The sequence below is a fragment of the Gossypium hirsutum genome, chromosome A05, assembly GCF_007990345.1.
Source record: "Gossypium hirsutum isolate 1008001.06 chromosome A05, Gossypium_hirsutum_v2.1, whole genome shotgun sequence".
Classification (NCBI taxonomy): domain Eukaryota; kingdom Viridiplantae; phylum Streptophyta; class Magnoliopsida; order Malvales; family Malvaceae; genus Gossypium; species Gossypium hirsutum.
Window position 1 is genome coordinate 107,526,317 of NC_053428.1, and position 14,376 is coordinate 107,540,692.

The 14,376-nt window shown below is 33.2% G+C and overlaps 1 protein-coding gene and 1 long non-coding RNA gene across 4 annotated transcripts; one reads left to right on the forward strand and one right to left on the reverse strand.

Moving 5' to 3' along the window:
- Nucleotides 1-1,347: 1,347 nt before the first annotated feature.
- On the forward strand, nucleotides 1,348-7,131 carry LOC107959400 (probable protein phosphatase 2C 33). Of its 3 annotated transcripts, none has more exons than XM_041114447.1 (7): nucleotides 1,348-1,787; nucleotides 2,154-2,848; nucleotides 3,859-4,245; nucleotides 4,324-4,441; nucleotides 5,920-6,143; nucleotides 6,246-6,773; nucleotides 6,849-7,131. In XM_041114447.1, the coding sequence occupies exons 2-6, from the start codon at nucleotides 2,597-2,599 to the stop codon at nucleotides 6,726-6,728; spliced, it is 1,464 nt and encodes a 487-aa protein (XP_040970381.1). In that variant the 5' UTR covers nucleotides 1,348-1,787; nucleotides 2,154-2,596; the 3' UTR covers nucleotides 6,729-6,773; nucleotides 6,849-7,131. The 3 variants fall into 3 exon arrangements, with proteins under 3 accessions (XP_040970381.1, XP_040970380.1, XP_040970382.1); XM_041114446.1 differs by having other exon boundaries at nucleotides 1,398-1,787; nucleotides 2,151-2,848; XM_041114448.1 differs by having other exon boundaries at nucleotides 1,398-1,787; nucleotides 2,154-2,816.
- Nucleotides 7,132-11,802: 4,671 nt separating this feature from the next.
- Nucleotides 11,803-13,975, reverse strand: LOC121229671 (uncharacterized). Its single transcript, XR_005927589.1, has 4 exons — nucleotides 13,845-13,975; nucleotides 13,323-13,606; nucleotides 12,896-13,220; nucleotides 11,803-12,789 (listed from the first exon to the last, which is right to left on the reverse strand). It is a non-coding gene; the product is annotated as an uncharacterized lncRNA (long non-coding RNA).
- Nucleotides 13,976-14,376: the final 401 nt, after the last annotated feature.

Below are 14,376 nucleotides of genomic sequence, written 5' to 3' on the forward strand. Positions count from 1 at the left end.
TAAAATTCCTCTTTTATTTATCATAGTTAATCTTAGATTACTTTATTTAATTTTTTAAGTTCCATTAATTGTTTAATTATTCAATTTAATACCAACCTTTCTATGAGTTCGATTATTGGAATACTTCTATTCAATAGACTTATTTCGTTGTAATTATTATTTAGTAACGATCTCGTATACTTGCAAGTAAGTGAGAAAGTGATAACAACTCGATCCTCTTTTTGTTTAAAATATCACAAAAAATAATGTTTAAATTCACAAAATCTTAACATTTTCACTATTAACAAAATTAGACAACATGGTAAGCTATTAGTTCTTCTTAAAACCTTAAAGATACAATTTTTTTTTTGAAAAGAAGTATAAAATTTGGGGTTTGTTTTTAGAGCGTTAAAGTTTAAAAGTTTAAGAGGATTTTCGATAAAAACAAAAGAAAATGATGTTTGGTATTTATAAGAGAAGAACTAGACATTAGTGTGAATTCCTCATATTAAATGAGCTGATTGGGCCAACAAATATTAAATATATCAGTTAAAATTGATTAGCTTGAACTTGATAATTACATGTGTTGAGATTTATGTTTTATACTTCACAATATTTTTCCCACACTAATTCAGAGTCAATTTGATAATTTTATATTATATTCAAATAAAAACCAATTAAGCAATATTAGTTAAATTAAAATATTTAAAATTTTAAATAATAGAATAAAATTAGGATTGTTGAAGTGGTAATTAATTTTAGTAGATTTAAATTTTTTTTAAATTAGAAACAAATTCAATTAACTAAAAGAAGGATTATGAGATGATAATATTATTATAAATTTATATTTATGCTTATATTTAAGTTTTAGACTCAATTGATATCACGAGTCAATCAGACACCAATATAATTGAGAAATTATAAAAATATCTTATACATACAAATTAAGTTATCTAATTTTTATACTTATATTAAATTTTTGACTGAGTTGATTTTATGAATCAATCGGGCATGCGGAATTATTTCAAATATAAAATCCAACTTTTCATATGAAATTTAAATAAATATATTTATTATATAATATTTTTTACCCACGTCATAGGTATATCGTAAATCTAATTATATGTTAAAAGGGCTTAATTAAGATGGGCCTCTCATTAATTGAGTACAAACTCAATTATGAATTTACCAAAAATACCAATATTTTTATAAAACAATTAAATATTATTTTGAGAGTATTTTATTTATTTTTATTTTAAATAAAATCTAGAATAATATAATTTCAACCTAAAATATCCAAATTTGCCATTTTAATCAAATTGGTTTTTTTATATTATTTTCTAATTACCTAAATTGTTTTTACAAAGTGTGTCATTATTTCAAAATCTTGCTATAAATAAAAACCACCCATTTCCCATAAGGAGAAAAAATGGCCAGAATATCTAAAAATCTTAGCTCTCCCTGACAAAAAAAAAAAAAAATGAAGGCGGCGAGTTTGTAGTTGGTGGTTGCGGTTATTTCTCGCTGAGTTGTACATGGTGTTTTCCCCGTTCCGAACTATTTTTCCTCTTTTTCTCTCTCTCTAGAATCTTTCCTTCTTCCTTCACTCTCTCCTTAATCCTCTGTCTACCCATGTTCACTATCCCCTTGTTCTCCCTGAATCTGGCCCTTTCTTTTTCGTTCCCTTTCAGATTCAACAGTTTCCAATTCTCGGCCTAGTTGATCTTGATTGACCTCTGGACTGGCTTTGATCGGCTTTTCTGTTGATCTGCTGAAAAGAAAAATTGCTCTCTTTTGGATAGTTTCCGGTGAGGAATATAATACTCTTGATTGTCTTCAATTTTTTGGATTCCAATTGTTGGCCTTTGTTTATTAAAAAGGGTGTTACCTTTTTAGTGTTATTATTGAATGTACAACTAAAGATTCGATATTTTCTGCTTTCCCTTAGATTTATATATCCATAGATCTCCTTTTTCGATACTTATGCCTTTTGATCTTCCTTTTTTCTTGTTTGCTTTGGGATTAAGAAGAATGGAGTTAAGATTCTTTTTACCATTTGGTTATAAAAATAAAAAAGTTCACTGTTCTTTTCTATCTTAGGAAGCTTTAGAAACCAAAATTTCTTTTTGGCCTTTTTGGTTGATTCTGAGATTTTTTGTTTTTGTTGTAAGCAGCTTATGGGATTGAATTTGTGGATTGATCTGATCAACGGATTGAAAGTGGAAAAGGATACCCAGCTATTTTAATACAGATTCATTATTCCAGTGATTTGAAGGGAAACTCAGAGTAGTATATATTTTTGGGTGAGATACCAAAACGGTTGCTTTAAGAGAATATTAGAATTTTAAGGGATTGAAGGAAAAAAAAAATCAAGATATTATCAATCATTGAATAGGATTTTGGCTCTGAGTTCAGAAAGAAATATTGAGATTTGGTGAAAAGAATTGTAAAATTGAAGGTTATTTGGTGGAATAATCTGCACATTAGCTGGAAAGTCTGAACAGGTTTCTTTAAGGATTTTTCCCAACAAGTTCTGACGGATCCGTCTACTGAAAATAGGGGTTGCAACTGTCTGGCTGGTCTGGAGTGCATATTAAGCATCATCAGGGCCCTTAGAATGGGGTCCTGCTTATCTGCTGAAAGCAGGAGCCCTCGCCCTGGTTCACCTTCGTCCCCTCATCTGCCGAATATGAAGAGGAGGAACTCAAGGAAGGTATTAGGGTCTCGGATTTCTTCCTTTGACTACTGGAAGGAAGAACCATTGCATAGAACAGGGCAGTTGTTCTTGAATGGGTCCAATGATGTTGCTTCACTCTTTACTCAACAAGGCAAGAAAGGTACCAACCAGGATGCCATGATTATTTGGGAGGTTAGCTCCTTTTATACCTTTACACGTGTTTGTTTAATTCTTTCATTTATGTATTTGGCTTTATGTGTGATGTTTTCTTGAATAGCTTTGAAAACAAGCAATTTATCTTATAATAGGGGTATAATATTTCTTGGATGAAGGACCTTGCCTTTTTTCTGGTTGCTTGCATTCCCATAGTGTTTAGAATTATTTGTTGGTATCTTTTATTATCTACAATGTTTAATTGATTTAATGTTAATTTCTAATTCTTTCTTTTATTTGTTTATGTATCTTATATGCAAGTTCCTTGCATACATATCTTCATAGCTGTCTAATTAGAGGAAAATCAACACTTTTTATATTAATTGGCTGCACTTTCTCATGTTTCTTTAGGATATTATCTAATCATTTAGTGGCAATATGAAATAACGTTTCCATGGTGGCAAATTAAACTCTTCTTCTTTTTTTCTACTTTGTATTTGCTAAATGTGTCTGTATTTGGGGACTATGTGTTTGGCACACCTTGGAGCTCATTGTTTTAGGATATTATCTTTCTTTCTTGATGGATGAGAATATATGGTGGATTCCAATGTCAAGAGAAGTAGAGGAAGACCTAAAAGGTTATGGTTGGAAACTGTTTAATAAGACATTAAAGTTACTCTGCTTATCTACAATATGGTCACAAATACAGGTGGCAATATAATCCATGTAGCTCCCTAGTAGTGTAAGCAAACATATTTTTTCTTATTTAGAAGCTGCCATAAACATCGATGATGGTAACTTGTATAGATGGAATGATGAAAAAACGTTTCTAACTCTTTTCTACGGTTGACCATTTGTTAGTTAAGAAGGCCAAGGCATTAACCTTTTTATCTTTGGAGTGTATATCCTTGTTTTTGAATCCGTCATGCTAATATATTCTCTATCATCACCAATTTCTCCTTGTTTTAAATGTTTTTAGTAACATTATAAATTTTGTTATTCTGCAACATCATGTTCCACTTCTCACTGTCTGTGGCTGTTGTTCTCAGAATTTTGGTTCAAGAACAGATACTGTTTTCTGTGGTGTTTTTGATGGTCATGGTCCCTATGGTCATATGGTAGCTAAGAGAGTGAGAGACCATCTTCCGTTAAAACTGAATGCTCATTGGGAAGTTAGTAAATCTGGTGAGGATGCTCTCAGAGAGATCAATTTGAACACTGCAGGAAGCATGAACAGTGAGACCTCATTTTTAACAGCTGATGAGGAATCTAGGGCATCTGTAGATCTCGAGGAAACAGAAAAGTTCCCAGAGATCTTTCAGACACTTAAAGAGTCTTTTCTGAAGGCTTTCAAAGTAATGGATAGGGATCTTAGAACGCATGCCAGTATTGATTGCTTCTGCAGTGGGACGACAGCTGTAACTTTGGTGAAGCAGGTATACAGCTGCAAAATTTAAAAGCTCTGAAAACCTATGTTATGATTTTAAACATAATTCCTTTGGCTTTTTTGATAGGGTCCACATATTGTCATTGGAAATGTTGGGGACTCCAGAGCTGTTTTAGGTACAAGGGACAAAGACAATTCACTTATTGCAGTTCAGTTGACTGTTGATCTTAAACCAAATCTTCCAGGTCTGTGTGTCTGTTTTAATCAACCCAAGTTCATTCATATGTGAAAGTCATTCATGCTTTGTATTTAATTGCAGAGTTTCAGGCAAAAAACTGTCTCAGTTAAATAAAAAACACTTCAGTTTTAGGAACTTTGATGTTTTGGACTTTTTATGCCAAGTTTTGTCTTCTCTATCGTTCATTGTCTATTGTATATGCTGCACCGAGTGTACCACCCACTTGGTTTTTTCTTTAAATTCATTGTTTATTGTTGATATAGGAGATAAAAAGGTATAATTAAAGGGAATATAAAATGCTATTTGAAATGTTCCTTTTGTGTGTATCAGCTCTTCTAATAAGATTCTTTTTAGCTCTCCATACCATTTCTCATGCCCATTGCATCCATTGTATGCTGATTGGCCCCTAAATTTTGTGTCCTTTTATTTTAAAGCTATAGGCATGCAAAAAAACCCATATGATTCAAGTTCTTTTTAATTTACTTTATTTGATTTTTTTTCATTAGATATAGAGTAGTAAGAAGAGGATAGTATCAAATTCTCTACTTCACAATATTTAAGTAGTCAACAACGGACATCAACCATAAGGAAAGTATGCATATTAGCCAACAAAAAAATTGATAGTTTTGTAGATAAGCTAGACCACTCTGTAGACTTTGTTAGATGCCTTAAGCTTATTATTTGCGAACACAAATACATACATAAACACACGTGTATACATATTACGCTTGACTCATTTTAGTTAACATTTTCACATTGTGTACTTGTATGAGCCTCAAACAATTTGGTTCAATTGGTTGGCAATGTGAGGCTGAAATATCTTAAAACTTGGAAGGATATGTTCGATGATTGGTGAGGCAGCTTAAAAGTTAGTTGTATTTGAGGATTTTGTAAATGTTGTTTGAAGTGTTTTTTTAAGGACTAGAATAATGGGGGACAAGAATAGAATGTGGTTAATAAGATGAAATGATTGAGGAAGTATGAGACGCTGGTCGCAATGGTAAGAAGATAGTTGAAAGTTCAAGTGTATATAGAATAGGTGCATTCACTCAAAACTGATTGATTTGTGTATGAGCATCACAGGTTTGATGAAATTATTAAGTCTACAAAATGTTGAAAGGTTTTGTAATTATGATAACCATGTTTGTTCTGAGCAATGTAGTAATTTATGTAAAACCATATGGAAACAATTTCCCAATCGATGGGAAATTATATTGAAATCCAGATTAATGTGGAAACACAAAAATTGATTGCAAAAACAGAACCTCTGCAGATTGAAAAACATAAAGGAGTCTCGGGAAGATAAACTGCTGAACTAGGCATTATTGGCATTATTGATTCAAATTGCTTGGTTATATGGCATGCGCTTCCAAAATAGAATGCACTAGAAAATAAATTCTTGTTCTATTTGATTGCTTAATTCTCGTATTCTATCATTATACTTTCAACATCAAACTTATTCTAAATCATCCTTTTTCTTTACAGCGGAGGCAGAGAGAATTCGAAAATATAAAGGTCGTGTCTTTGCTCTTAAAGATGAACCTGAGGTTGCCCGAGTTTGGCTACCAAACAGTAATGCACCTGGCCTTGCCATGGCAAGGGCTTTTGGAGATTTTTGCCTCAAGGATTTTGGTCTCATCTCTGTGCCTGAAATATCTTATTGGCACGTGTCAGAGAAGGATGAATTTATCGTCTTGGCCACTGATGGGGTAATGAAGCCAACATGTTTAATTCTTATTCAAAATCAAAACAAAAATGGCATTTGAGCCCTTTTCTCTAGTTGTAATAAGGTTTGCTCCAAAATTTTGCAGATTTGGGATGTGCTTTCAAACAAAGAAGTGGTAGATATTGTAGCATCTTGTCGAGCTCGCACATCTGCCGCACGAGCTTTGGTTGAGACAGCTGTTAGAGCTTGGAGATACAAGTACCCAACTTCAAAAGTTGATGATTGTGCTGTTGTTTGCCTATTCTTTGATTCAATCTCAAACAACCTATCTACTGTTTCCAATGCTAATGCCAAAGTGCAACCAGTTTCAGTGGACCAAGTTGAGAATGAGAATGAGAAAGACAATAATATCAATGTCTTAACCAATGTGGACCGGTCTGGGACTGTTGGAAGTGTCAAAGTTGTTCCAGGAGGGAATGGAGATTTAGATTTAGATGTAGATGTAGATGTAGACTGCTCTAAGGAGGACGAAATGAATTCAGAAATAGGAACAGATTGGTCAGCCCTTGAAGGAGTATCTCGTGTCAATACCCTTTTGAATCTCCCAAGGTTCGATCCTGGAAAGTAATGTTCTGATGTAGGAGGTTCAAAGCCAGGCTTCGACATGAGAAAGGTTCGGTTACTACTACTATTACTTTGAGATTTGCTGAGATAAATTATTGTAATATTTATATTCATTTTTCTACAGAGTGGAAAAGAGGGGCATTGATTTGGTTTGGTTTGGTTTGATGTTAAAAAATGGAGCAAGCAGACCCGGCTGTATTAGTGTGTCTGGGAAATTGTCCTTTCTATCTATAGTCTGTTGGGTAGAATTGGAATTTTTGTAAATCCAGCTCTCCATCTCATTATTATTGTTATTGTTAATTTGTGTTCCACCTTCAACTGTTCATGTGTGAATTGTTGGTAAGTCATTGTATTATGTTGTTAAATGTTTACTTTGTGACAATGAAATGAAGCCTCATTATCCTTAATAGATTTCAAAGTTGAAGAGCATGCATGCATTCATAACTTGTTTCTTCTTTTGAATATCGGTAGCACTAATGACCTTAGTACTAGGAACTTCCACTTGCTAATCCTCAAAATGCTGCTGTCTTTTATTGAATTTGGCTGTGTGTGTGTGTGATGAACGGTGAAGTGGTGATACTGATAGGCAAGGAAAGCTTCATGTAATGATTTTTTGAAATGATCATATGGAGAATAGGCATCTTTTATTTGTTGGTTAAATTCTGCTATTGGTCCTTGTACTTAGAAAAAAGTTCTGGATTTAATATTTGTATTTTTATTTGGTCATTTTTAGTTTTTATATTTTCTAAAATTTAAAATTTCAATTATCATCAAACAATGATTATTAAATTCATTAAGTAAAATTATGCTATTTTTAGAATCTGATGTGATAAGCATATTATTGTATATTGCTGTGTTAGTTTATTATTTCCACAAATGACTCACTAAAAATTTAGTTAATGAATTAACAATTGTAGTTTGTTTTAAGATTGAAATTTTAAAATTTAAAAAGTATAGGGACTTAGAATGATTCAATTGCACAAAATTGACTAATTTTATAATTGTGTGAATAGTTTAGGACTAGTACTTGAATTTAACTTAATGGATTTAACTGTTATGGTTTGGGTTAGGATTAAAATTTTAAAATTTAAAAAGTATAGGGACTAAATGATCAATTTAAAAGTATAGAGACTAAAATTGATCAAAAAAAAGTATGAGAATTAAATTCACAATTTTTGCAAAGTACAGGTATTAATAGCAAAATTTAACCTTATTGTTCAAATATATATTTATAAAAAGAATCTACATTAATATAAAAATGATCTATCCTTGTATGGGATGGATATGGATATAACAAACCCTGAGAGTTGATATGGATATAAAATGAATTAGTGGATTCGAAATAGAAATGAGAAAAGAAATAAATATAAAATGGGTCAATAGATTCGAGATAGAAATGTGAAAAGAAATAGACTTAGTGATATGTTATAGTACATATGTAGTTGTGATAGGATGATAATGAGATTATATGTTCATATATGACATGCCAAATGAAATGTGGTATGGAAATATGCACGTGAGACATGAAATGTATACTTGATATTAATTGATAATTAGATCACATATTGATTGTATTTGATATCTTATTTCTATTTGATTATTGATTCAAATCATGATAGCATCACTGAGCCTTATTGATTAGTGTACCATTTGTTTATTTTCATATGCAAGTATCGTAGATCTTGAAGCTTCAAAGTGATTGACAACATTTAGATTCAATACTTGGCTCAACAAGTTTGTATAGTTTTATTTTGTCAGTTGCAAGTGGCATGTGCCTAACTTTTAAGTTGTCTTTGGATTCATGTTGTCATTTTCGTACTTAGGGTTGGAATTGTTAACCTTTAATATAATCACATAGGTTGATAATAAATATGTAATGCTATAAAGTGAATTTGGATTGTTGTTCATATGCCAAGTAAATGAGAGAGATGTTTGAATCTTGAATGAAAGTGAATAAATATATGATCATATGCTTTAAGGTGTTGAATGTACCAAAGATGGTAGTCTAGTATTAAAATTAATGCTTAAATTGTATAAAGTAAGTTCTTCTTAATCACCTAGACCATTTGAGTGTTGCACATGACAAATTTGCAATGAATGAAGTAAAATTTTGGAAAAACTGCCTTTATGGTTGCAACACTCCCTTACCAATGTCATGACATAGAGCTGTTATTCCCGTAGTCACGATTATCCCCTGCTGAGGTCGCAACATTGAATCCCCTTGTCCTCAAGGTCGCAACACTCCCTTACCTAAGTCACGAAGTTAGCTTTTTGTCCTCAATGTCACGACTCTTCCCAGTTGAATTCGTGACAACATGCTTTTGCCCTTAGTATCGCAACATGCCTCATTCATGGTCGCGACATTACCCCTATATTCTGAAAATTTTACGTTTTAATCCCTTGTATATCATCGGCATTTTATAAGAGCTTTTGTAAGCTCACTCATGACACAGATTTGATTAAGTAATGTACTTAGAAGATATAATATTTAATTTTTTGTATAATTTGTCTCGTTGAATATTGAAACGACATCATAGTTGCTTCGGCAAAAAACGTGGAACCTTATGTCTCAGATCCGACGATTGGGTCGAGAGTGTGGTGTTACATTTAATGGTATCAGAACTACAAGTTTAGTAGATTTTTGGGTCGAGGTCCATCTTGAGTTTAGAGGTACATGCCAAGGTCAAGTTAAGTCTAAGTCAAGATTTGGATGTTGATTATTCATTATTTTGGGTTATGGCTTGAAAATATTTGATGAACCGAGAAATGTTGTTAAGGAAGAAGTCAATAGTAGTGATCACTCCGTTGAGGGAGAAAACCATGTTGAGATCAAGGCATACAATGTTGATCAAGTTGGTGTTAGATACAAAAATAAAGCTAATAGGCCTCTCCAGGAGGGTCGGGTAGACACTCTGCACAATAGTGGATGTACTCCAAAAAGTAACAGGAGATGCTTCGTAAGCTACATTAATAGCTGCAATCTCCGATAAAAGGGTTACGGAAGTATAAAGCAATTGAGTGTTGACCCTTCATCTACAGAGAAATGGTTAAAGTCAACTGAACGAGTTTTACAATAGCTAGAGTTTTCACCGTCTAAGTATGTCACTTGCGTGGTATCTCTATTGAAAGAATAGACATATCAATGGTGGCTAATTGTCACCTACATGTGTCAGCATATCATGTTTCTTGGACATTCTTCCAATTCGAGTTAAAAAAGAAATATGTCGACAAATTGTATCTAAAAGATTGAAAACAAGAGTTCATGAAATTGAATCAAGGGGATATGCTAGTAGTTGACTACAAATGAAAGTTCTTACAACTTAGCAAGTATGCTCTTGAGTTAGTGCCAACGAAATAAGAAAGTTGAAAACGGTTTCTTCAAGGAATGAGAGATGAACTCCGAGTTTAGCTAGTTTTGCACAAACTTAAAATGTTTTCTAGTTTAGCTGAACGAGCAAAGATGATTGAACAAGCCATGAGTCTTGATAAGAAAGTTGAGGGTTCCGAAGCATTCGGGAAAAGAGTTGGAACCACTGGTTCACAACCTTTTCCTAAGCGAGTTACGGAGTATTGAGGTTCTTCGAGATCAACTCCATCGTATGTCAGATGGGAGAAAGGCTGAGTTTAACAACCATCAGTATCTGTTGGTAGTACTAGGGGTCCAGTGAAAGATGTAAGTATCTCGAACTGTTAGTATTGTGGTCAAATACATAGAAGTGAATGTTGAAAGAAAACATGAGCATGTTTCCAATGCGGATCTCTAAAGCATTTAGCTTAATATTGCCCGATAAATATTAATGATATGTATACACCTACTCAGAGATCTGCTCCTGTAGCTAGAGGTCAGGGTAATACCGATGGTAGTTCAGTTGCGAGAGGTAGTCAAAGGAAAAAACTGATTTAGCAGCACAAGATTCTGAAGCTAAAACTCCTACTCAAGCCTATTTGGTCTTAACCAGAGATGAGGGTGATGCTACTGATGTTTTAGCAAGTATATTTCCTTTATGTTTTACACTCGTTCATGCTTTACTTGACCATGACTATACACATTCATATGTTAATTCTAGTTTTATGAATTCAGGTAAATTGAAATCTAAGTTGTCAAGCATAGCAATAGTTGTTACAAATACCTTAGGAAAATGTCAGATCCCAAAAATTGGGTTAGTAGAATTGAGTTAGGAAATCGAGAGTTAGTGAACCAAAAATTGTAATTAGTTTAAATAATTTAAATAAATAAGAATAAATAAAATATTAAAATTAAAAAATTAAAAAATTAAGTTTATAAATTAAAATTAGATGTCCGAAAAATAATTTGGTTAAAATGGATTTTTAAAACGAAGTCGGATTTGAAAATAATTTAGAAAATAAGTTTTAATTAGAAAACAAAGACCTATTTGAAAAAAAAGGAAGAAACTGGAAGTGATTAATTGGGCAATAACCCAATTTTTTTAAATTGGTTGCCTATTTAACATCCCCCACCGTCCCTCTCCTCTCATTTTTTAAACTAAGTGTGTTGTTATTTCAATTCGAGTTTTAATTGATTTAATTAAAATTTCAACAGATCAATTGATTTTAAACCAATTTTTAGCTTGAAAATGATAGGTCTCGTATTACTATGTTAAGCTTTTATTTTAAAGTAATTTTCAACTCATTTTAATCTAATTAAAAGGTATTTGATCTTGATTTAATAAATCTTTTAAGTAATTTAAACCAATTGAACATGTTCCCCTTTCTAATGATCATATAAGCTTATTTTTTCCAAAAAAAAAATAGATCCGTGTAATTATATAAAATTGATGGTTTAGATCTATAATTAGATGATATTTAGGATATATGAAGGCAAAATCTAATCTTAGAAACGAGATTTGAGTGTTTAAAGACCTATTTCAACAAAATTAGCTAACTTTTCAGTATTGTGAATGAGAGGCTTTGATTTGTGATTGTGGAGTGATTTAATTGTGTTTGTTGTTGTTTGTAATGCCTTTGTATTGTGTTTGATGTGTATGTAAAGTGTCAACTCAATTGGAAGCCTCTACAATCAAGGAAAAAGAAAAACAAAAGCTTACTTAGCTTTGCTATTGAAACTAAGGTTGCAAAAGGTGAGTGATCTGGTGTGTTGTAATTAATGCACAAAGTAGTGAGTTAAAGTGGGGGTTTAGGTGAGCTAATCACCTATCCTAAGTTCTAAGACTAAGTGATCTTATTTGTGCCTCGTTACTTTGCAAATAAACCTATGTGTGATGTGATTTGCTTAAGTGTAATGTGATTATATGTGATGAGTACATGTCTGAATATGCCTTAAGACCTACCGGTTTTGTGCACGCATCTTATATGAAATGTATATGGCTCAATGGACAAGTGCTTGCACTTGAAGGTGCATGATGAACATGTGAAAAGTGATGTGACAGTGATATGTGTAAGTGTGCATAAACCGGAAAAATATATGTGAAGCATGGAGATGTTGATCTTGTGATCTTTTGAAACTATTGGACATAGTTGGCACGTCATAAGATTTGAGTACTCATATATGTGTTTTGATATTGAGACATGTTGGAGGGATAAAGGAATGTAGAGCATGGCTTCATTTATTGGGATATGTTGGTATGTTGGAGAGTGTTGGAATAATGCTACACTTATTTGGGACAAGTTAAACTCTGAGTTATTGGTGTGATGGAGATTCGTTTATCCGATATGTTATGTTTTTATGCATATTTCATAATCACAAGATGCCAATGTATCAACATGAATATATGATTGGTGATGATAAGTGTATTTGTGCTTACTAGTTTTGATTTTAACTCTTGAATTTGTGGTTTGTTGTAGCATCTTGATTACTCACTAAACTTGCTTAAGCTCACACTCTCTTGTGTTTATTTTTGCGTAGAAATATCTTGAATAGAGTGGTGAAGTGATCAAACTTGTGATGATCACATTAATAGCCCCCATATTAGTCATGCACTTCTTGCGCATGTCCCTTTGAACAATTCATAGGTCCATAGCTTCGTTAATTTCCCGCGATATATTGGTACTCTCCTCAAAGTCGCTTCCTAAACTGCGAGCTGTGCCTGCACCACCAATAATCCCAGTATCAATAGGAGCAGTTATCAAATTAATATTAGCATCGCTTTTTTCCTACGATGAGATCACCAGAACCCAGGGACGAGGCCTTACCCTATAGTAATTGTAAAAGAAACTCTTGGGCTTCTCTTTAAATCCTGTTAGGATTAAAACCAAGTCATCATTGGCATCATTGGTTCATGGGGCAATGTCCATCTATCAAGGTCCACACCTAATGCTTCGGCAACTTCCCTATTGTTACCTCACCTATACCCACTAAGCTAAAGCCCTCTAAGCAATATCGAAACATGTTCCTCACGGTTATAATATCTTCGATAACCAGGGAACTACTAGCGCGAAGCTTTTCCAGATGGCTTGAACCTCTATCTATCCTGATTGATCGCTTGGATGAACACGTCCCTACTCGGTGCGAACCACTCTGTATAAAAATCAAATTCGTCTGTGAGCCTACATCTCACCCTTATATATTTTCCCCAGTTCAGTCAAAGATTAGCACATCTGTTCGCAATTATGGTCTTACCTTTATTTATGGGAGAAAAATAGTAAAAGCCCGATGAGCTCCCTCAATTTTGGGCCTTTAATAAAAACAAGCTTTGGAACACTGCGAGTTGTTGTGCTTCGTTACGCCGGTACCAATCAATAAAATAAGCAACCGCGATCCACTAGAAGAACCCGCAGAGTTGACCATGAGCAATCTGGTAATCTTGAAGAACATAACAGAAGAATAGATGCAAGAGCAAGTGGAACCCCGTTTCCAGAGCATGAAGGGGGGGCAAGAAGCTGCCATCACTGGTATCACTAAGCCTGTGAGGCCCCTCAGGGATGGAAAATTCGTAAGCAAAATTGGGGATTTGAATCCCCTGTGCACTCAAAACTCGACTTATTTCTTCTTCTTTTGTAGCGTAGATGAAGAAATTAACTTTTACAAAGACCTTCGAAGCACACTTTCCAGTGGGCAACGAGGAATTATCTAACCACTAGCACCCCTATTTCTCGGCATGTTTTTGATGTAGAAAGAAAAGAAAAGGATAGAAGATGTTACCTTGAATAAAGTCTCGATCAAGCCTGTTTGTAGAAAATGTTATGATTCTAAGTTTAGAGTTTCCAAAAACCCCTTAGTTTCTCTTCCTCGCGTTTTGACGGTTTAAATGACCCAGGAGATCTAACGGCTAAATACAAACAGACGCGAACCACCCGTACACATAGCAAAATTAATGTCGTGTACCAATGATCATTGCGTATTCAACAAGGCTATATGAATGCGAAGCGATGGCTCCAAAGAACGCCATATTATAACCCTCTTTAGAACCAATATGAGGGACTAAATTGTTATGTACTTATGATCACCAATGAAAAACTACTCAACAGTGTTATTTATTCAAATTGGTGTTTGAATGCTTTTCAATTTACTAGTTCAAATCGCAATTATCCGAACAAAATTTAATTATTTTTATTTAATTTATAATTTATAATTTATTTTTTATTTTTTATGATGTAAAAAAAATATTTTATATTTAGGTTAGTAAAAATAGCTTACAAGTACTATATAAAATTAATTTTTTTAAAAATAAATG